We start from the raw sequence: 22,945 nt of genomic DNA, 5'->3' as shown, positions 1-22,945 counted from the left end.
GACCAAACATCTGACAGAATCAATGTAAGGGAGACACGAGGCCCATCAGGAAGAGGAAGGTATGGTGCCGAGACCTGCCTGCTCCATGGTGGTGGCTAGAACATGTGGCAGGTGCGCACATCACCCGGCAGACAAGGATCTGATGGCTCAGGCCGGAAGTGAAGCCTGGCTATAACCCTGAAGGCCTACCCTAGTGGGCTATGTCAATGCCAAAGCTCCACAGCTCGCTTTCAACCAAGTAGTCAAGAGAATGAACCCGCGGTAGGTACATTTCAGATTCCAACCATAACAAATAAAATGAAGGTGTCACTGAACTAAAATTAAGGTGTCAGCAGGTACCTGTTCCTTCTGCAGACTGGGAAACATCTGTCCTCTAACCTTGTAACCTTCTAGAAGCTTCCTACAATCCTTTACTCACAGACCATTTATCCATTTTCAAAATTAGCAACATAGCATCTTCAAATATGTCTAACTTTGCTTTTATTGGCCTGTATCTTTCTTTGCCTTTTTTTTTTTTTTTAAAGGATCTTGGTAATCGTATAGAGACCACCAGGATAATTCAGGATGACCTAAAGTCAAGATCCTGTTAGAACTACACACATTAGCTTCGTGAAGCCCTCTCCCTGTCAACGCATGCCAGGTGGGTCCCCTCCTCAGTGTCCTCACCCATTGCACGGTGTTTACCCATAACATGTTTTTGTGGTGGTTTACATTTCCATCTCCCCTTGTGAGTGGGGGGCTGCACTTACTGAACACTTCCATGAATGAGTGAGTGAACATTGCCTGGCAAGTGAGTGCCGGGGTCAAAGACACAAGCAGCCTGGTAGAACACTTGTGTGTGACTGTGTAGTGACTCGGGGTTTCAGCTTCTGTGAGTCCAAGGCCCTGTCCTCTGTGAAGCGTTCTCCTCCCCTCCTGCCACCGCGCTTCTGTCACCATGCTTTTTCTGTCCCCCTGCGGAGTTCCCCTCAGGATCCAGTGGGTTTTGTGGTGTTCGCCCCTGTCCCACGAGGTATTTCGCCGATGGCGCAGCACGGCCGTAACTGGAGGATTCACTGCACACCCTCTCTGCCTCGGTTTCCCCAGGCGTGACAGGCGTGGTGGCATCAGTGCGCTGTGGGCGGTGGAGGGGCGGGCGGCGGCCAGAGGGAGGGCGGGAGGGCGGACCGGCGGGCGGGCGGGCGGACCGGCGGACCGACGGGCGGACCGGCGGGCGGGCGGACCGACGGGCGGGCAGGAGGGCGGGCTGGCCGGGGCGTGCCGGGCGGGCGGGAGCGCGGAGGGCCGCGCGACCCCGCGATGGGCCGAGGGCCGCGGCTGGCGGCGCTGCTGGCGCTGCTGGCGCTCGGGGCCGGGGAGCCCGCGGCGGGCACGGCACGGGGGGACACCTTCTCGGCGCTGACCAGCGTGGCGCGCGCCCTGGCGCCCGAGCGCCGGCTGCTGGGGACACTGAGGCGCTACCTGCGCGGGGAGGAGGCGCGGCTGCGCGACCTGACCAGGTGAGGACGGCGAGGGAGCCCCGGCGGGCGGCCCGAGGCTCCGCGGGGTCAGGCAAGGGGTGGCGGAGGCCCCGTGTGACCTCCAGCCCCACTGTCACTGTGTTGGGGAGCCTGAGACAGTTGGTGGGGGAATGGGGAGGTCTGTGTCATACCTTGTGGGAGAGCTATCTGCCCCCCCCCCCCCGCGCCTGCCTCTCTCTCTCTCTCTCTCTCTCTGTCTCTCTGTCTCTGTCTCTGTCTCTGTCTCTCTCTGTCTCTGTCTCTCTCTGTCTCTCTCTGTCTCTGTCTCTCTCTGTCTCTGTCTCTCTCTGTCTCTCTCTCTCTCCCTCTCCTCCCTCTCCCCACACCAACACACGCACACGCCGGGCTGTGCCCCCCAACTCTAACATGTCCAGGTTGGTACACTGAGAAAAAGTGTATGTAGCATGGTGATTATGGAATCCAGTTGAATCTCACAAATGCTGAGGCAAGCTGTGAGTGACCCCAGGCTTCTTGTCACCTTATGGCAGACACAATAAGACGGTGAGGTGAGCAGTTCGGCTGTTCTTTCTCTTCCCACAGGTAAAAGCTCTCTGAACGTAAGTCGTAGCTGAGAGGTCATGTGTGCGTGAAAATATCTGACTCCAACAAGGTGAAAAGCCATTTCATGCCAGGCAGTACTGAGGGTAGGCTGCACAAATGCACAGCCAACATGGTTTTCTATGCAGTCAGTAAAGTAGGGCTAAACACTGGGAGTAAACTGTGGTAAGATGTGGGACATGCTGGGTGGTGGTGGTGCACACCTTCAATCCCAACAGTCAGGAGGCAGAGGCAGGCAGATCTCTGAGTTCGAATCCAGCCTGGTCTACAGAGTGAGTGACAGGACAGCCAGGACTACACAGAGAATCCCCATCTCGAAACCCACCCACCCCACCCCCCAAAAATGATGTGGGACATAGGACACTGAGTGTCAAAAACAAAGAGGAATGTTTGTCACATGGTTTGTGCCTTCTTTGCTTCGGACACTGAGAAGCCCCCAGACTGTAAGAAGCAGTTGCTTCCACCTAATCCAATAGGTCTTACAGCCTGTCCAGAGAGAGCACAAGCAAATCATTTGATTTCTAGCTTTAGCTTTAAACTTCAAATTCATCCCCATGCCAACACCCGAACCCTCCTTGCTCCATCCACTCACACAAATGTTTATAAGAAACGGTCATTGAGGACAGTCAGTGTCGTAAGAGTTGGCTTAATCCTGCAGCCTGCGCCTCAAACAGCCATTGGTGGGAACTGACGACGTGTGTGTGAACAAGCATTTGTCCTGGTTGCGCTATCCAAATTGCTTTGTCAAAAACTCCAGGTCACAGTCTCACACTAGGAAAGAACATTCTATAAACAGGACACAAGTTTAGGAAAAGCTAATAAAAGCGACCTGTCTGCACTAAAGAGAGGGATTATTTTGACTAATCCCCAATGTCCACGCCTTTACTTTCCGATGCCCACCCCCACTTGCATTGTCTGGTATGTCAGGACCCAAACAGAGCCCCACAACGACATTGGGTTTTGTCAGTGGCTGGAGTGCAGAGCAGCTCAGAGTCTAGATCAGGAGCTCAAGAGACCTCTGTGTGAATTCTCGACTCTGTCCTTGTTACATCTTTCAGCTTTGGTTTCCTAATCTAGACAATGATTTTTTTTAAGTAGCGCTTATCCCCACATGGTTCTTGGAACAGTTGAGTTCCAGGTAAAGTTGTTTATCATTGTGCTTAGCGTGTAGTAAATTGCTGGACAAATGTTAACTTCTTATGGCTATTTAAGACTGGCTGAGCAACAGGCGGTGATAGCACATGCCTTTAATCCCAGCGCTTGGGAGGCAGAGGCAAGAGGATCTCTGTGAGTTCGAGGCCAGCCTGGGCTACAGAGCGAGATCCAGGACAGGCACCAAAGCTACACAGAGAAACCCTGTCTCAAAAAGAAGAAGAAGAAAGAGGAGGAGGAGGAGGAGGAGGAGGAGGAGGAGGAGGAGGAGGAGGAGGAGGAGGAGGAGAAGCAGCAGCTATGATTCTGTCAATTCATACTCTAAAGCCCCAGCAAAACGTTTGCTGTTAAAAATGAGGATTTGAGCAGTTTCAGCTCATTTTTCTATAGTCTTGTACTAATGATTTTGTATAAGTTGAAATGTTATTTCTAAGGCCTTGAGCTTATATTCGTTGAATTTCCAAATCAGGAAATGAGATGACTTTGGCTGCTGAGGTTACCCCGACCCACTAAGGCACAGAGAGTGTGCTGGGGAGAGTCCCCGTCCCGCACTAGTTGCCGTGTGTGTGTGTGTGTGTGTGTGTGTGTGTGTGTGTGTGTGTGTGTGTGTGTGTGTGTGTAGCCTATCTCTAGCATATTTGTGTTGCTATCACTTAAAAACTACAAAGAGTGAGGAGTGGGATTACTTCTGGACCCGGAATGAAGCATTCAGAGTGTCTCAGGAGAAGGAGGACAAAGCCACTTCTCAATTTCAAAGGAGAAACATAATGAATTGACATAGCCCATGTATTGCGGTTGAATAACTTACTCAGGAAGCTTATTGCAGGGATTGGGTTGCAAATTTTATGTGCAGATTCTTGAAGGAAGGGATCTGATTTTCCACTCTCAGCAGCATTTGTTAAAGCAAAAGGCCATTTAGGAAAGCCTGAGGTTTGCCTTCAGCATCCTGTAACTCGGTCTCTGGAAGGGAGCTATTTGCTCAGAGGCTGGGCGTACAGCCAAGTTTTGCATTCCTAGCCAGCCTCGGGTATCAGTCTATAGATTTTCCTCCCTTTCTTTCCTGTGTGGAAGGAAAAAAACGTCATTTTTGACCACTGAGTTACTTGATGTGCTGCAGTAAAAGGCAAACCCCTGGTCTAAAACAAATCGGAATGTGACGTGGGGTGCAAGGAAGACAAGGTGTAGACGTGCTTTGATATGATGACTCACTTGGAATAATCGCCACCCCTTTGTGCCTCTGTTAGTCTGGATACCTATTAAACATCTGCCCTTAGCCTAACAGGGAGTCTGTTTATTCCACTGTGGGAAAGGTGATGGGAAGAAATATCGGAATGTAAAGTAAAGGACCCAAAGAGAGCTTCTAGAGTACAGCAGCTTTTCTGCCTCCCAGGGCAGAGAGTTGGTCGGTGGCTGGGGCAGAATAAGTCTTAAACCTCCTCCTAGTTCCTCTCTGTCCAACTGTCTTGTAAAAATCACTCTGTGCTCAGCCTCAATTGTTCCTGGACACTTTACTTTTCAGGCTGGACTTGGCTCGGGCCCACACTTGCGTGTTTTTTTCTGTCTAGCAGTTCACTAAGTAGTTCCATATGGAGCCCAAGCAGGAAGGAATGGGCAGTAAAACAATCCCGACACCCTGCAGGCTGGTTTGGATTTGGAACCCAAGGAGCAGCTCACAAGCAGCCCCGTCTTTGGAACCGGAGACACCATGAGACTTGATAGGCTTCTGTGTCCTGCTTCGGTCACCCAGGCCTAGAGTCTTGTTCGTTAGTTTATATTGAACGTTTGACTTCTTAGAAGCTTCAGAGCAAGTTGTGTCTGTTTCAGGCTTCCTTTCTCAGCTGAGAGCCTCACTCTGCAAATCCTCAGGTTACACTGCATCAGAGCAATGACCTTCCCCTGTCGCTTCCTCCATTCTCCTTTCTCACACCATTCCATTGGCAAAGTCCGCCACTTTCCCCCAAAGACCTAGTGTCTAGTGAGCTCTTGTACACATTCATTCATTCTACTTCCGTTTGTGGTTGTTATATTGATTTTGAAATTAATTTGGAGTAAGGAGAAAAAGCTCTTAGAGATAAGAAGTGCCTGTAGCCTGCCCTATTCAACAAGATCAATAAATTTCAATAATAAAAATCCCATCAGCGTGTTAGACATGGAGCAACCACAGTGTAGCAGGAAAGGGATCAGCATCTTTTGCTATATGAACTCTTGTAGAACACCCAGGAAGAAATTAATTGGAAAGATGATCACTCCAGGTCCCAACACTTCTAGCCTTTTCTCATAATGTTGCCGAGTTGGAAGAACGGAACAGCCTAACTCTCTGTTCCTGCTGATTGCCACCAGTTTCTGTACTGATTCCTGAGTTTGCTCCCTTGGGTCCATCCTGTTCCCTTCCCCATGGCCACTACGGTGGCTTAAGTTCTTCTCGTCTGTTGTGACTCCATCCTTAGCCCTTTTGCTTCAGTTGCTTCCGTTTCTGAATAGTCTTCCCCACTCTCTCACAAACTCATGTATGTAAACAGGTTCTAGCAATTCCACTGTCGCTTGCCTTGGCCAAACTGACCACCCCATGCTCTCTTCTGGCCTTGTTATCCAGTCTAGTACTGCATCTATGACATAATTGTGTCTAGCTCACTCACTGGACTTTGAGTCACTGGGACCCATCTCACCGTCTTATTCAAGGTTTGGCTCCTGGCTTCTAGAAGAATGTATTTCATTCATTATTTCATAGAGACGTGTATTGAAGCTGAATCTGATGTCACAGGCCTGTAACTTGGGAGGCTAAGTTGGGAGGATCACAAGTTCAAGGTCTCCATGGGCTACCAAGTGAGTTCATGGTCATCCAGGCAACCTAGAGAGACCCTTTCTCACTAATGAGAAAGATGTAATGCAGGGGTAAAGTACTTGCCTCATGCACAGGGCCCTAGGTTAAATCCCCAGGACCACACATATACACACAAAAAAGTATTGAACTTAGAAAAACTATGGTGATTTGAATGAGAATGGCCTTCATAGGTTTGTAAATGTGAGTACTTTGTCCCCAGTTGGTGGAATTGTTTGGAAAGGATTAGGAGGTGTGGCCTTATTTGAGGAGGTGTGTCACTGGGGACAGGCTTTGAGGTTTCCAAAGTCTCTCACTGTTCCCGGTGTGCTCTCTCTCCACCTCAAGTTTGTGGATCAAGATATAAGCTCTCAGCTGTCCTGCTGCCATGCCATTGCTCTGCCGCCATGGACTCTAACCCTCTGAAACTATAAGCCCGATTAAACACTTTATTTATTAAGTTGGTCATGGTGTTTTATCACAACAATGGAAAAGTAATTAATACAGGTGCAAAGTGATAAGAACAAGCTCCTTTTGGTCCATGAACTTAATGTGCAGTGGGCCCCATCTTTCCTTTGTATACCAGTACCTAGCATGGAGTCCGACATCCAGAAAGTGATGGATGTATATTAACTCATTGAATGAGTAATTGTATGTCAGGTTTTTGCATATTTGTACACATTGGTCCCTTTTAGCTCAAAACCTACCCTTCTTCCCTCTGTTCATTCCCATGGGAACTATGGCAAAATCAACCCAGAACCCAGTCTTCTGAATGGAATGGCTTTGGTTTTGGTGCTGGCTTTGCTATTTACTAACAGTGCAGCCTCATTTGGGTTTTTTCCACTGCAAATAGGACAAAAATAAAATGTGCATTAAATGGGCTAGAGAGGTAGCTCTGTAATTAATAGCATTTGCTACTTTCCAGAGGACCCAGATTTGGTTTCCCCCACCTGCATGGCTCACAACTATCCATAAGTCCAGTTCCAGAGGACCTAATGCCCTCTTCTGGCCTCTGCCAGCACTGCACATATGTGGTGCATAGACACACAAGCAGGCAAAACATCCATATACGTACAATAAAAATACATTTTTTTTTAAATCTACACTAAGGGTTATTGTGGGCAACAACTCTTAAGTGAGGTGATATATTCAAAGTACTCAGTAAAGATCCAGAAGGTAGCAGTCATCAAAATATTCAAACATCCTTCAAGAAGCAGATCAGGAGCTACTTCTTCTGGAAACCTACCCCTTACCCCTTCTGACTGTCACAGCTTTGTATGTTCAAGGCTCTCTTAGCATATATCACATTGGCTGCTATTTGCTCCATGCTTTTGAGTCCCTTCCAGGCACTAACTATCGGGTGTAGGGTGGATAACTGAAGAAAAGAACTTGGTGCCTGTAAACCCTTTGAGCTGGACCATGCCTTACCTTTGTCTCTTTAACATTCAGTGTAGTGCCAGACATTCTGTCACCAAACAGTCTACACCAACTCATTCAGTGAGCAGATGAATGGACCCACTTTGATGTACTTACAGTTTTCATGTCTTTTATGCTTGCCTGACTTTTTTAGTTGAACATGAGTTGCAAGCGGTTCAGCATTTCTATTTCTACACCACCACCTCCTCCCCATGCTTGAATATGTGAGGACTACCGCAGGTACTACTGGACCCAGCTCTCAATGTTGGCTGTTCTCATGCCAGCCTTCCTGGGGTGTGACAGTCGTGTCGAGAGGTGAGCTCTCTGTCTCTGTCATTTCTTTCAGATTTTATGACAAGGTGCTTTCTTTGCATGAGGACCCGACAATCCCTGTAGTGAACCCTCTACTGGCCTTTACTCTCATCAAACGTTTGCAGTCTGGCTGGAGGAACGTGGTGCATAGTCTGGAGGCCACTGAGAATATCCAAGGTAATGGGGGGGGGGGGCGGTTGAAATATGGGAGATGCTTCTAGCTCCTGACTCAATGTAAGGAGAGAGATTCTGTTTGGTGACAATGAGGAGTAACAGAGTGGGTAGGAATTGCTGGGGCTCTCAAGCACTTTAAAGTCTATAGAGCTGGTCCCCTTGCTGATAGGCTTATGATTTTAGATTAGAAAATGCCTTCCCATCTATTACCTCACTTGATCTCCACTACAGTCAAGGGAAGAAGTATGTATCTACCCAGTTAGGTATGTGTATTTATATATTTTTTTATATGTAGAAAGTTGTGGTCTTCTAGTAGTTTCTATTTCAAGCTTTTAAACTTGAAAATGAGAATCATGTATCTCGATCTGTAGCAAGTCATTTTCCTAATTCATTCTACCTTGCACTATAAGAAGTATGTTAGCTTGGGGCAGTTAAGAAGAGTTAGTTGCCTCTTGATAAAGGGCAATACTTCAGCCGGGTGGTGGTGGCGCACACCTTTAATCCCAGCACTCGGGAGGCAGAGGCAGGCGGATCTCCGTGAGTTCGAGGCCAGCCTGGGCTACAGAGTGAGTTCCAGGAAAGGCGCAAAGCTACACAGAGAAACCCTGTCTCGAAAAACCAAAAAAAATAAAAAAAAAAAATAAAAGGGCAATACTTCTAGAGACATAGGGTAGGATGAAGCTGTGCACTTTATTTCATTTTAATCCCTCCATGTCTTTATTCTGAACATCTCCCGAGAGTCATTTTAAGAATCCACTCTGGAGGGCTGGAGAGATGCCTCAGTGGTTAAAAGCACTTGCTGCTCTTCCAAGAGGACCCAATTCAGATGCCATTATCTACATCCCAATAGCTCACAACTACCTGTAACACCAGCTCCAGGGGATCTGATATGCTCTTCTGGCCTCTGTGGTCACCTGCATGCACACACACACACACACACACACACACACACACACACACACACACACACATCTTTAGCAAAAAAGAATCCACTTCATGTTGGGAACTGAGCTTGCTGCTGGGGGCTCTTTGAGCAGGTGATCAGATGGAATAAATGCCCATTGCCTGTGTTTGGAGGCTGGGTTACAGTTTTACTACTTTTACAGCTCTGAAGGATGGTTATGAGAAGGTAGAACAAGACCTTCCCGTCTTTGAGGACCTCGAGGGAGCAGCGAGGGCCCTGATGCGGCTGCAGGATGTGTACATGCTCAACGTGAAGGGCCTGGCCCAGGGTGTCTTCCAGAGGGTCACGGGCTCCTCCATCACTGACCTGTACAGTCCCAGGCAGCTCTTCTCCCTCACAGCGGATGACTGCTTCCAAGTAGGCAAGGTGACATGCAGAGGGCCAACTGCTCAGTTCTGGTTTCTTACGGATGAACTGTGTCCTACTGTCTTTATGTGTTCCCTGTGCTTGTGGTAAACCTTGGCATTTGATATTGTTTCCGTTTTCAGAGTAGGAAACCAAGGTTCAGACACGGTAGATCACAAGCACTGCATAATGTAAAGTAGCAGAACCAAATTTGAGCCTCATCTTTTAGCTCTAAACCCCATGCTCTTGCCATGGGAAAGTGAAGTCATCAGATATTAGGACGTTCTTGAACGTGAGTAGCTTTTCTTTATTTCCAACAGGGTACCATGTATCCCCAGACTGATGTTAAGCTTGCCAGGGTCTTCCTGCCTCTAACTCTCCAGCACTGGGGTCACACCATGCCCAGTTTCTGCAGTGCTGGGGTCAAACCAGGGTCTCGTGCATGCTAGCCAAGCACTTGACTAACTGAGCTACATCCTTCACACATGACATGGTTTAATTAAACATGCCAGGATGATAGGCATAAACTAGGCAAAAATCATCTTTTTCTTTTTATCCATGGTAACTATAGACCCTGCCAGTATATGAATCAGTGGGTGGTAAGCAGAGGGATGGGTGAAGAGGGGTTTCCAGATGGTGATGTGATGGTAAGATCACAGAAACGGCCTCCCGAGATGCTCTGGAGTCCTTTGCAATGTTCCCCCAGTATTTAGAAATACTGAGGTAAGTTAGTGTGAAACAACAACCGAGGCTGTGCACATTGTTGCTTGAGGAAATAGACCTCAGGAATCTCCCATGGAGATTTAGCTAACTTTTGGTTATGCTGAGTTGTTTTATAATATCCTCTTTGCCGGTCTTTGCCTTCAAAAGGCATGGGGTGAATTCTTTTTTCCCCTTTTGAGGATGCTTACTGCAGGAAAGTGTTGTTTTTTTTCCTGCCTGCCCCCACCCACGTTCATTAGCAGATCTACTAGTGGGCTTCATGGGTCCTGGTTTCAAGCTCGGGGAATCAGCCTCCCAGATCTACACACAGTGAGCCTCTCTGCTTCTGTTTCTCTCTCTGTGGTCCTGAGCAGAACCAGGGTCCAGTCGTGCGCATGCCTAGTTTAAGCAGCTGGGTGCACAGTACAGTAAATGCTTGTTCATGAAGCCTCTCGGCCATATATTGAAAACCATAAGCCCTGAAAGTCCTGCTGGAAATCTTCATTTGAAAGACAATGCATTTCAAATGTAAGGGCGGTACATAGGACAACATCAAAATCAGTTATATCTGTAAAAGAGATGAAATACATTTTCAAATTTGGCTGTATTTATTTACAAGTTTTTCCCGCTCGCTCCTACCACCTTACCGCTACCCAGGTTACCAGTGTCCTCCAACAAGCAGGACGTTATCTTCTGAGGTTGACTTCTGACTCTGCAGCTGCACTATAGAATGCATGTAGTTCATTTTAAAAGATTATTTATTTTAAGTGTATGAGTGTCTTGCTCACATGTATGTCTGTGCATCACATGCATACCTGGTGCCTTCAGAGGTCAGAAGAGGGCATCAGATCCCCTGGAACTGGAGTTACGAATAGTTGTGAGCCTCCATATGAGTAATGGTAATTCAACCCAAGTCCTCTGCAAGAGAAGCCATTGTTCTTAACTGCTGAGCTATCTTTCCAGCCCAGTAGTTCATGTTTATTGATCTATTGTGTGAATATATCAAACTGTTTATTAAGTCTCCTGCTGATAGATGCTCACACTACTTCCTGTTTGAGCTACTGTGAGGAAGGCGGATATTAGCATTCTTGCTGTGTCCTGTGGCTGCTTGTCCTTGTTGCTCATTTTTCTTTTTGTCTCGCACTGTAGCCCAGGCTGGCCTCAGCCTTCCACATCCTACACAGCGTAAGCCTCTGCTAATGTGCTCACTGCTGAAGTTTTCAGCTAAATTTTTGTTTCTACCACCTGACATTTAAAATTTTTCTTTGAAAACATGTAACCTCATGCTTTTTGTATTTTATTTAAAATGTTTAAATATTTATGTCTGAAAGAATTCTAGTTATGTCTATCCACCATATTGCTAGAACTTGAAATTCCCTATGAAAATATCAGCTAAATGGTTAGGACTGGGATATAGATCCTTAGCATGCATGAAACTCTGAGTTCAATCTCTAGCATCACATACATACATATACAATACATATATACATACACACTACACACATAGGACACACATGTCACACATATACACATATATACCATACACATCACACATACACATATACATACTACACACACATACCACATATACACACATACCATACATACATATATATGTACTACACACCCCACACATACACTGCCCCCACATACATACACACCACATACACATATACCACATATACACCCCATATATATACACATACCACACATACACACGTAGATACTACACATACCATATATACAAACCACACATACAAATACACACACCACACATACATACGTCACACACAGAGATATAAATACACACACCATGCATACCACACACATGTACACATACACATAACAAACACAGTAAATTTAACAGAAAAAAAGTTTAGGTTATTATTATTATTCAGTTCAACCTTTTTTACAAATAAGGAATGTGTAAAGGACCAGCAAGACAACACCCAGGCTGAAGGCAGACCTGAGATGGGAACTGCTCTATTGTTTTGCTGCAGATTGGCAGCATCTCTAGGTCCTGCCCTGACTGGCAGTTACACCTCAGTGAGATCTTTTGTAAGAGTTGTTCCAACTCAGTGACTTTGTAATTCCATGTTGCTTCAATACTGACTTCCAGGAAATTTTCCCCAAAGGTCTGGTGTTCTACTTAACTGTAAGCTGGTAGGAGACGGGAGCTATGTCTGGTACAGGCTGCCATGTTGCCCTTCCCTCCAACATTTAATCAGACCTGACCTGCTCAGCCACCACAGCATTCCCAGCGTCTGCCATATTACAGAGTTGGATGTGTTGTGCTGTAGTGATTGGTCTGTTCACAAGCCTTTGTTGATTCAGTACTTTAAGGATGAGAAGCACCACAAGCATAGCACCCAGGAAGGACCGAATAAATTCAATGGACTTTGTTCCTCACAGAGCTTCCAGCAATCTCCTTCTAAGAACACATTCAAGACTGCAGCAGGCTAGGTGCTCACTTTCTGTTTCTCTTCAGGATAGACCCCAGGGAATTATGGGAACAGAATGCTGATCTTGCCACTCTGTCATCTTCAAAGGCACTTCCCCACAACCTCTGCTCTTTGAACTCCTCCTTCTTCGAGAAAGGTCTGTCTCGGATGCCACTCTGTAAACCTGCTGAGACCCCAAGTCTCTTCCTTCTCTCGCCTCCACAGTGCATTACGCATTGTCCTTAAAGCCCTGGCACCATTTTGCCCCATGATGTACATACTTGAATTCATCTCTCTGTCTCCTAGATCATAAACTCCTCAATGCAAGAAGCCTGACTTCTCTCCATCAGCACAATGCCTTCTAGTATTATTAGATAATAGGTATTAAACTGAATCAAAATGGACTTGAAAGTAAAGCTAGCCTTCTGGGGTCCAGAGGCCTACTACTCTGAATAATCAGATGATTTCTTTTCTGTCTGTGGGCTAAAGCCGTGGTGGCTTGTGTTCCCCGCAGGTGGCCTACGACATGGGGGATTACTACCATGCCATCCCGTGGCTAGAGGAAGCCGTCAGTCTCTTCCGAAGGTCTTATGGAGAGTGGAAGACAGAGGATGAGGCCAGTCTGGAAGACGCCCTGGATTACTTGGCCTTTGCCTGTTTCCAGGTGGGGGGCAATGAAGCTCATTTTTACCGCAGTCAGTACAGTGTTCTACATCACTTTCTGAATTGTTTCATCTTCCCGGGGGACCAAATGCAAGGCTGTTATTTTATTACCACCACAGATTTAATGTAAGTAAATCAAGCTCCTAGAAAGTTCTTCGAGTGCCAGGAAGCTCATAGAGGTGGGCTGAGAAGCCACATCTGAACCTGCGTCTAGAGTGCCAACCAATGCACGGGCCACTTGACAATCCTCATCTCTCTCTTACCTGCTCCAGCAGCAGCATATCGGTGTTTGAAGGGGCCACAGTCCATGGAGGACACTCTGTGTACCCTCCCTAACTCGTGGTTCATCACTGATAACATACCGTAGTGTTGCTATGAAGGGAGCAACACTACCCCTCTCCCGCCTGACCCTGAATCCGGCTCTCACGTGGCCATTGGCTGCAGGAGTTGACATCTCCACTGCACCAACCTGAGGACCCCCTGCAGCTCCCATCTTTCCTAGGTACTGACGATCTGCTGCCTGCTGCGTCACACATGACATCCCTTGCCCTAAATATAGCGGCTTCCATCCTTCTGCATGACTAACCTCATTTCTCACCAATCGTACAGTCTTTAAGAATAAGCTGGGAGAAAGAAAAAAAAAAAATCTAGAAGGTTCCCTGGAGGTTCCAAAGTTAATAGCCCAGGCTGTTCCCTGTTGTTATTTTGGGGGAGGGGGGAGTTGAACCTAGGGTGAGGGTAGGCAAGTGCTCTACCACAGAGCTACACCCCAGCCCCATGTGTACATTTTCTCTCTGCTCTCCTGAGAAAAAAGGAGCAGGTGGCTGATCAAAACCCACAAGCTGCTGAGAAAACAGACTCCTCCCTTCACGGCCGGCCGTCTGGGTTCCTGGGTCTTAGCTACACATCCGTGTGCTCCTCCTACCTCCCCTGGGCAGTTGCTATGTGTTAAAAGGATCGACTAGCAAAGGGCAGGGAGTGCCTGAGTTTTAGTAGAGCAAGAAAACCGAACCAGCGGAGAGGCTCCGAGAAAACAGACCAGGGCAGTTTACCCCCAGGAAGGGATTACAGATACAGTGCCCGGTGATTAGCTGTATTGATTTCCCTGTGAGTCGGGACAGGCTTCTCCTTTCCTTTATCCTGTTTGTCTGGTGAAATTCTGTCCATCTGGCAGGCTCAGCTCAAGTGCCACCTACCCTATGAAATCATCCTTACCTCTTCTCACCCCCCGGCTTGCCCTGTGGACTCTCACTTCAGATTCGTAAAAGTACCAAAACACAGACGACTTCATCTCTTACATGACTTATGCCCCCCACTTCTCCCCAGGAAATCTGGTAGCTGTCCCTCCCACTCTGGACCTTTGATTACCATATAAAATGTGGTTTTAATTAAAAAATTTAGTAACAGTTAAATCAGTCATTAAGCCATAGACCCTGGAGTCACACAAAGTTGAAATTCTGTGGCAACTTGACTTGAGCTGCCTGGGCCTCAGTTTCCCTACCTGTAAAGATAGAAGAAGAGTGATGATATTGATGCTTGTTTAAAAAGCTGCGACTTTAAGTTGGTATCTTGCAGCACAGAATGCTGCTAGGTTATTCAACTGTTCCTGTCAGTATAGAGCAGAACAATTCGCGGTAATAAATAAGGAGGGACAATCCGAATTTCCAACAGCACTGGATCGTTGGTCATCTGGTGGTGGTGTTTGTTTTTTACTCTTTTTGAGGGGCCCGCCACCCAGCTCCCAAATAAATCACACACACGGAGGCTTAGTCTTAATTATGAATGCCCGGCCTTAGCTTGGCTTAGTTTCTTAACTTAAATTATTCCGTCCACCTTTTGCCTCAGGGCCTTTCCCATTCTCTTACTTCCATAAGTCTTACTCTTACTCCGCGGCTTGCTGTGTTGCTGGGTGGCCGGCCCCTGGAGTCCACCTCCTTCCTGATCGCTTCTCCTTGATCTCCTCCCCCCAGATTTCTCCTTCTATACATACTCTGCCTGCCAGCCCCGCCTATCCTTTCTCCTGCCTTGCTATTGGCTGTTCAGATCTTTATTAGACCATCAGGTGTTTTAGACAGGCAAAGTAACACAGCTTCACAGAGTTAAACAAATGCAACATAAACAAAAGTAACACACCTTAAAATATTATTCTACTGCACTCTAGAATGTTGTTTCTGGGTGGAATTAAATGCAGCCATTCAAGTGATTTCTATGAAGACTGTGCAATAATAAAAAGTATTGCTGATGCAAAATTAGAAGGAAACTAATGATATGAAAAAATACGATTGTGACTACATAAAAAACTACATACAGTCAAAAGTGCTAGGAGTGGCTGGGTTTGGGGAGTGATTTTTTTTTAAGATCTCCTTCCTCACATATTTTACAATGTGAGTATTATTGCTTTTATCACTAAAATGACATTTTAGCATGCTAAAAGTTCAAGGAATCTTGTTTCTGTACATCCCTGTCAGCTAGTCATCATTCTGCAGCACCCAGAGGCAGCCTGCAGTCTGCCTGTGTGGGATTCTCTTTCTCAGACTTACGTACTTTGGCCATGATGAGGCCAAGGCTGGATGACTACAGACAGCTAATTCTTACACTGTACTTTTGCTAGAATTTCTCTCTCAATCTCTCCTCCTCCTCTTCCTCCCTCCTCCTCTTCCTCCTCCTCTTCCTCCCTCCTCCTCTTCCTCCTTCACTTCCTCCCCTTCTCCCCCTCCTTTTTCCTTTGGTGGTGCTGTGGGTTAAACTCAGGCACATACTAGGCAAGCAATTCATCACTGGGCTGTGCACCAGCCCAATCAAACTTATCCCGCATTTTCTTTCTACCTTTCTACCTGGTAACAATAATGTATTTGTTAATGAGGAGACTTGAGAACCCATTGCTTTTTTCATTATTATCTGCTGTGGTAAGAATATTTTATAGTTTTTAAAACTATTCAGTGATTTGACTAGAGAATATATCCTCATTTCGCTTGACATTTTCTTTCTTTTCTTTTTCAACAAGGCAGGAAATGTTTCATGTGCCCTCAGCCTCTCCCGAGAGTTTCTTCTCTACAGTAAGTGACACTAAGACATAAGGTGACCCATCTCACCTCTGCCCCAACCTTTAATTCCTCTTGCAAGTGAAGTATAGTGTGTGTGTGTGTGTGTGTGTGTGTGTGTGTGCGCGCGCGCGTGCCAGTACACATGCCTATGTTCATGCATGCAGAGACCAGGGAAGGATACTGGGTGTCTTCCTTTCTCGATGTCTTTTTTAAATTTAGCTTTTATTTTTACTTTATGGGTATTTTTATGTGTATGAGTATTTTGTCGGTCTGCATGAGCCCCACTTGCATGCCTGGTGTCTGGGGAAGTCAGAAGAGGGCAGATTCTCTGAAACTGTAGTTACAGATAGTTGCGAGCCTCTGTGTGAGTGCTGAGACTAGAACCCAGATCCCCTAGGAGAGCAGTCAGGGCTCCTAACCACTGAGCCATCTCTGCAGTCCCTCCACCTTATTTTTTTAAGATAAGGTCTTTCACTGAACCTTCATGAAGTCCACTGCTTTGTCTAAGCTGTCTGACTAGCGAGTTCCCAAGCTCCCACAGTCTGCTTGTCTTACCCCCCAAAGCTGGGGTTTCAAGTGCAGTTGGGTGGCCATGGCCAGCTCTGTAGGTGAGTGGGGGATTTGAACTCGGGCTCCCTTGCTTTCACAGCAAGCACTCTGTGAGCCACCCCACCTCCCCAGGCCCATGCCGTCCTTTTTTATTATTCTGATTTCATTTTATTTACGCACAGATCATTGAAGGGGGGAAATTCATGAGTTAGTTGGAAAAATGCTTAGAAGATGTCAACCTGCCCCTTCCCGACTTGTTCTTTCGACGGGAACAAGTCCAGGCTCAGAGCCAGGTTCTCCAGAGGCGGTTTGAAGAGCCAGGTTTTGGAAGGAAACCCAGGAATGAATAAAATCAATGTGCACTGTGTATGTGAGAAGGGAGTGACTCAGAGGGCTATTCATTCCTTCGACTGTTTACTGAGAGCTATCAGTTCTTCCCCTTGAAAACAGAGTTCACTTGGCTGTGCAGACATCCTGCCCGGTCCAGCTTCAGCCCCTTCAGGGAATGCCTATGTCAACAGCAAAAGGGGGAGATGCTGCAAAGCTCAGCTTCAAGATTGCGACTTCAAATCTTGGTGGTAGACGGCGTCCTGGATTTTCCTTTAAGTATTTAGCTACTAAAATAAGATGTAAAATCACTACTATCACCAAGTGTTTGAGGGCTTCTTTTTAAATTTTTATTTCATTTTATGTGTGTGGGTGTTTTGCCCACATGTATGTCTATTCACATGTGCATGCTTGATGTTCATGGAGACCAGAAGAGAGTGTCATGTCCTCTGGAACTGGAGTTACAGATGGTTGGGAGCCACCATGTGGGTGCTGGGAACTGAACCCACATGCAAGAGACCCTATGGAGTACTTTTAAACTGCAATTATTCATAGCTTTCAAATGAATCCAACAAGTATGTTCAGCCCTCCATATCTATCTCTGGGTTCTGTATCCATGGATTCAATCAACTTTATATAAAAAAAATACATGAAAAACACTGTTTTGGGTCAGAAACAATAGCCTTTTCTCTCATCAGTATTCCCTACGCAGTGCAGTGTAACAGCTACCTCCTTACTTGTGTATAATAGAGCACTTACATTATGTTAGTTTTTTTTTTTTTTTTTTTTTTTTTTTTTTGGTTTTTTGAGACAGGGTTTCTCTGTGTAGCTTTGCGCCTCTCCTGGAACTCACTTGGTAGCCCAGGCTGGCCTCGAACTCACAGAGATCCGCCTGGCTCTGCCTCCCGAGTGCTGGGATTAAAGGCGTGCGCCACCACCGCCCGGCCAATGTTAGTTATTATAAATAAACTAGAGATGATTTAGAGTATGTTGGTGGATGTGCATAAGCTGTCTGCAAACACTATAATTTTATAAACAGGACTTGAGCCTCTGTGGATTTGGGTATCTAAAGGGATCCTGGAACCATCTGCTGTGGACACTGAGAAAGGGCTCTAACATTATTCCTTTCTGATACCTTGACAAAGAATAGGATAGGGAAGTCCCCAGGTGTCCTGGAAACGCAAGAGTAATTAGTAGGATAAAGGAAATTAAGGGGCTGGGGTGATGGCTCTTAGTAAAGCATTTACCTTGCAAGTGTGAGGAGCAGAGTTCAGACCAACAGAAACTCACCTAAAATGCTGGGTGTGTGTGATGGCTCACCAGTAATTCCAGCCATCAGAGGCAGCAGCAGAAACAAAAGATCTTTAGAACAAGGTCACTAGCAAAACTAGCCAAATCCAGCAGCTCTGAGTTCAACTGAGAGGCCCTGCCTCAGGGAGGAAGATGGGAGAGCAACGGAGGATGAGTCTTGACAATAGCATCAGGGCTCCAATGCATGTGCACCCTTCCATGTGCATTTACAAATGTGCAAGAACATGAACACACACACACACATACACAACATACATGGAAAAAATTTAAAGTCAACATTCTTTTATTTCTTTGTGCTTGATCCATTAAAATCTCTATCTCTTATGACCCAACTTGTGTGCTACCATTGGTGGGTAAATAGGGTGTGGCCACGGAAGATCCTGATTCATTTCTGGCTTTGCAGTATTTCCGCTGGTGTTTGGGTTCATCATTTCCATTCTCCAAAGCTTCATTTCTCCATTTGTGAGAGTAGTCACGTGTGCTCTCCCTTCCTCCTTTGCTAGGAGCGGTGCTGGCGATGGTTAAAAGCACAGTGGCCTCCTCAGATTCTGTGGCAGCATTAGAACAATTCTGAGATCCATCCACAGAGGCCAGCAGGTCACAGGTAGCAGGTCACAGGTCACCAGTCCATGGGACATCTTGCAGTCAAAGAGGGAAGAAAAAGGAAGCATGGCAAGGCACAGGTTTCCTGGGTTTCCAGGGGACTGTGGCTAGGGCAAAGTCTAGCTCTCTTTTGACCCATACTGCCCTACTCTGTGTAGGCCAGTAGGATTTTTTAAAAAAAGAATATTTATATTTAGTTTTTAAGTATGTGTATGTGTTGTGTGTGGGAATGTGCATGGGTGAGTGCCAGAGGAGTCCAGAAGAGGGTTCCAGATGCTCCGGAACTGGAGTTTACAGGTGATTGTGAGCTGTCTGATGTGGGTGATGGGCACTGATCTGTGGTCCTCTGAAAGAGTAGGAAGCACTCTTAACAACTGAGCCGCCTCTCAGCCCTCTAGTAGGAATTCTGAAGGATCATTCCTGAGGACCTAGTGGAGCTGAGGATGAATATGCTTCCAATTCTACAAAGAACAGGGAGCTGGGGGGATTGCCCTGTGGGAAGAGCACTTGCTTCACAAGTGTGAGATCCTGAGTTTGGATCCTCGGCACCCATGTAAAAGCCGGGCATGACCCACACCCACCCTACACACACACACACACACACACACACACACACACACACACACACACACACACACCCCGCCTATAACACCAGAGCTGGGCTTGGAAAGGGTGGGTACAGAGACAGGCAGCTTTCTGGGCCTGCAGGCCAGCCTGCCTAGATGAAAACCCAGTAACTCCAGGTTCAGTGAGAGATATGTCTCAAGGGAGTAAGGTGGACAGGAACTGAGGAAGACCCCAACATCCTCTCTCTCTGACCTCCAAAAGCACACACAAGAGCTCACACCCTGCCACACACACACATACACACACACACACACACACACACACACACACACCACACACTCACACGCTCACATACATATATCGCCCCCATTCTGCGTGCACAGTAACGATACTAGATAAGAACAGGCTGGGCCTGTACTTTAGGTGAAGCTGAGCTTCCCTCTACTGCCCGTACTTGCCATGTTCCCTTCCACGTAGTTATTGGACGCTGTGCTGTAGGTCAGCCTAGCACAGTATCCGGCTTAGAACATCATTAGGTGAACTGGTAAGTGAGTGAGTGAGTGGATGGATGGATGGGTGAAGCTTCTTTTCTAACAGAAATCTGACCATTGTGGTCCCCTGCCTAAGACTGCTAGCAGCCATCCCTCTGGTCCAGCAGGCCCAGGCCAGTCTTTTTCTAATGCCAGATGCTCTTTCAGGAAGAAGGACACTGATGTGAGGTGTTAGCTAAGGTGTCCAGGTGTCAGTCCTGTGTGATAGTGAAGCTCCAGGATCTTTCTTTCTTTCTTTCTTTCTCTCTCTCTTTCTTTCTTTTTTTCCTTCCTTCCTTCCTTTTTTTTTCTGTTGTTATTTTTGGTTTTGTTTTGTTTTTTTTTTGAGACCAGCTCTCACATTGTAGCCCTGGCTGGCCTGGAACTCACAGAGGTCCTCCTGCCTCTGCCTCCTGAAAGCTGTGGTTGAAGGCATGTGCCAGCACACTCCGCTGCAGGAGATCTTGAGCGCTCTTCCCGGGGCCAGTATTTGTTCATCTGTGTTATTTCCTCTTTGGATTTCCCGCAGATCCAGATAATAAGAGGATGGCCAGGAATGTGTTGAAATATGAAAGGCTCTTGGCAGAGAATGCTCACCAGGCGGTGGCTGAAACTATCATCCAGAGGCCCAATGTGCCTCACCTGCAGACCAGAGACACGTACGAGGGGCTATGCCAGACCCTGGGCTCCCAGGTGCGATTCCTCAGGGAGAGAGAAAGGGGATGGTTGGCTGGAGCTGGGATAATTTGTGGGGAAAACTGATGCCTTAAGATAATACAACTTACCAAACAACCCCTGAGCGACTCTATCTTCTATTACCCTCAGATTCCAATTTTTGAGCCATGGCTCCCAGGAGACTTGACCCTTCTTTTCTTTCATCAACTCTACTCTTTCCTTCTAGCCCACACACTACCAAATCCCCAGCCTCCACTGCTCCTACGAGACCAATTCCAGCCCCTACCTGCTGCTCCAGCCCGCCCGCAAGGAGGTCATTCACCTGCAACCCTTTGTCACTCTCTACCATGACTTTGTTAGTGACGCAGAAGCTCAGAAAATCCGAGAGCTTGCAGAACCATGGGTGAGCATCTTCAGACCCCCTTTGTGTCCCCGCATGCCTGGAGAACAGATAGCTGGTATGGCAAGACTCTTTCTTAGTCCAGGAGTTCAAAATGCCGACCATTTTGTAAGGCCAGTCAGCAGTGGGGAAAATCATGGCTGTACTTGCCTCTGGTGGGAAAGGATGAGGTGCCAGGGGGTTTAAGAGATGTTCAGATTGTGCTGGCAATGTCTTCTTAGGGATGTGGGATACCTTGCTATAAGCAGTTGTCAAAATCCGGCCAATAGTGTGCTTGAGATCTGGGCGTATCATGACGTATCAAAGGGATCTCAGAAAATACAAAGGAGACTTCCTGGGTGTCAACTTTCCCTTAGAGCTGGCAGAAAGAAGGAACTTCACAGGGACGAGGACTGAAATACTAGTGCATATTTACAGACAGGGTAGATGTGGACGACCTGACTCAACATGATCCTGTTAAAGGGGAAACCGAGGCCCAGAACAGGGAACTGGTTTGATTAGAGTCAGGACTGGAGTTGAGAGTGTGCCGATTGTCACTCTGTTGTTCTTTCCATTAGTAAGCACCGGCTAAGTTATGCTCTTAATAAGTGGCCCCTGGCCCTTGGTGACAGCGACGGTTTGCCACATGATATGTTTGGGTGGTGTCGGCTGAAGTTCTGCCGTAGCTGGTCTCCAGTCTGGAACCCAGCCTGGCAGAGTGACCTCCCGTGGGGACTTCACCAGCCTCATGGAAGGGGGAACAAGACAGAAATGCAAACGTGAACTGGCTTTTGTAGCTTCCCTTAGGAAGTGCAAACGTACTTCCGTCCACATGACTCTGGTAAAGGCAAAGGCAGAGGCAGGAGGATCTCTGAGTTTGAAGACAGCCTGGTCTGCATAGTGAGTGCCAGGACAGCCAGACATACAGTGAGACCCTGTCTCCAAAGGCCAAGTATTAAAGGAGGCTGTCTAATCCTTGATAGGGAAGGGAGGCAGAGCAAGAGACTGAGCCGAGCTGGTGCCAGTGGGAAGGGATGTCATTGACCCTGCTAGGAGATATGGCAGATAGAGGGAAAAGATAGTCCATCTCGTTTCTATAAGCCTGTAGTACTTTCTTTAAAGGCACAGTTATTTGGTGCAGAATTACTTATTTCTAACCAGACATCATGTCCTTGAGTTGCTGCCCATCCAATGAGACATTTAGTAACCCATCACCAGAACACAGCCTGCCCAGACCCTTTGCTCTGACAAAGAGGTGAGGAACTTTTCCTCCATGTAAGGCGGTGGTTCTCAACCTGTGGGTCATGACCCCTTGGGGGGTCAAATGACCTTTCACAAGGGTCGCCTAAGACCATCAGAAAACACAGATATTTACATTATGATTCATAACAGTATCTAAATGACAGTTATGAGGTAGCAACGGAAATGATTTTGTGGTTGGGGTCACCACGACATAAAGCACTGCATTAAAGGGTCGCAGCGTCAGGAAAGTCAAGAACCACTGGTGTAAGGGGAAAAGTGCTGTGATCACATGTGCTGTGTGAGGTGACCTGGCCGGAAGGCGGGTGGGAGGGAGCTCCGGGGAGGAGAGGAGGAGCAGGCTTCTTTCACCGAGAGTAAAGGCCAGGACATTCTGGAAGACAAAGCCACGCATCGCGGGTGCCTGATGGGTGACGTGCTCAGGGGACAGAGAGAAGCCTGGTGACTGAAGTGCACAAAGGACAGGGCAGAAGGTGATCCCTGGTGGGGACAGGCAAGGAGACGCCGTTAACAGAGGCCACATCGCGGAGTTTCGGCTTTACCCCACCGGCTGTTGAGGAGCTGGGGGCGAGGCGGTAAACAGAAGAGGGCCATGGCTGGGTCTGTGATTTGAGGGAAAACTCTGAGCAGAAATG

General features: G+C 47.1%; 1 protein-coding gene across 1 annotated transcript in view; it reads left to right on the top strand.

Annotated features, from left to right (window-relative positions):
* The first annotated feature begins 1,299 nt into the window (after positions 1-1,299).
* P4ha3 (prolyl 4-hydroxylase subunit alpha 3) overlaps positions 1,300-22,945 on the top strand; it is a 35,224-nt gene continuing 13,578 nt past the window's right edge. The window contains exons 1-7 of the mRNA XM_052711946.1: positions 1,300-1,499; positions 7,811-7,953; positions 9,057-9,280; positions 12,917-13,066; positions 16,070-16,121; positions 20,526-20,689; positions 20,898-21,074. Coding sequence (XP_052567906.1) covers positions 1,300-1,499; positions 7,811-7,953; positions 9,057-9,280; positions 12,917-13,066; positions 16,070-16,121; positions 20,526-20,689; positions 20,898-21,074 — 1,110 coding nt within the window. The remainder of the gene's footprint in view (positions 1,500-7,810; positions 7,954-9,056; positions 9,281-12,916; positions 13,067-16,069; positions 16,122-20,525; positions 20,690-20,897; positions 21,075-22,945) is intronic.

This window comes from Peromyscus californicus, unplaced genomic scaffold (assembly GCF_007827085.1).
Source record: "Peromyscus californicus insignis strain IS unplaced genomic scaffold, ASM782708v3 Scaffold_4__1_contigs__length_199733344, whole genome shotgun sequence".
Lineage (NCBI taxonomy): Eukaryota > Metazoa > Chordata > Mammalia > Rodentia > Cricetidae > Peromyscus > Peromyscus californicus.
Note: the sequence above shows the minus strand (reverse complement) of the source record. Positions and strands in the feature narration are given on the sequence as shown.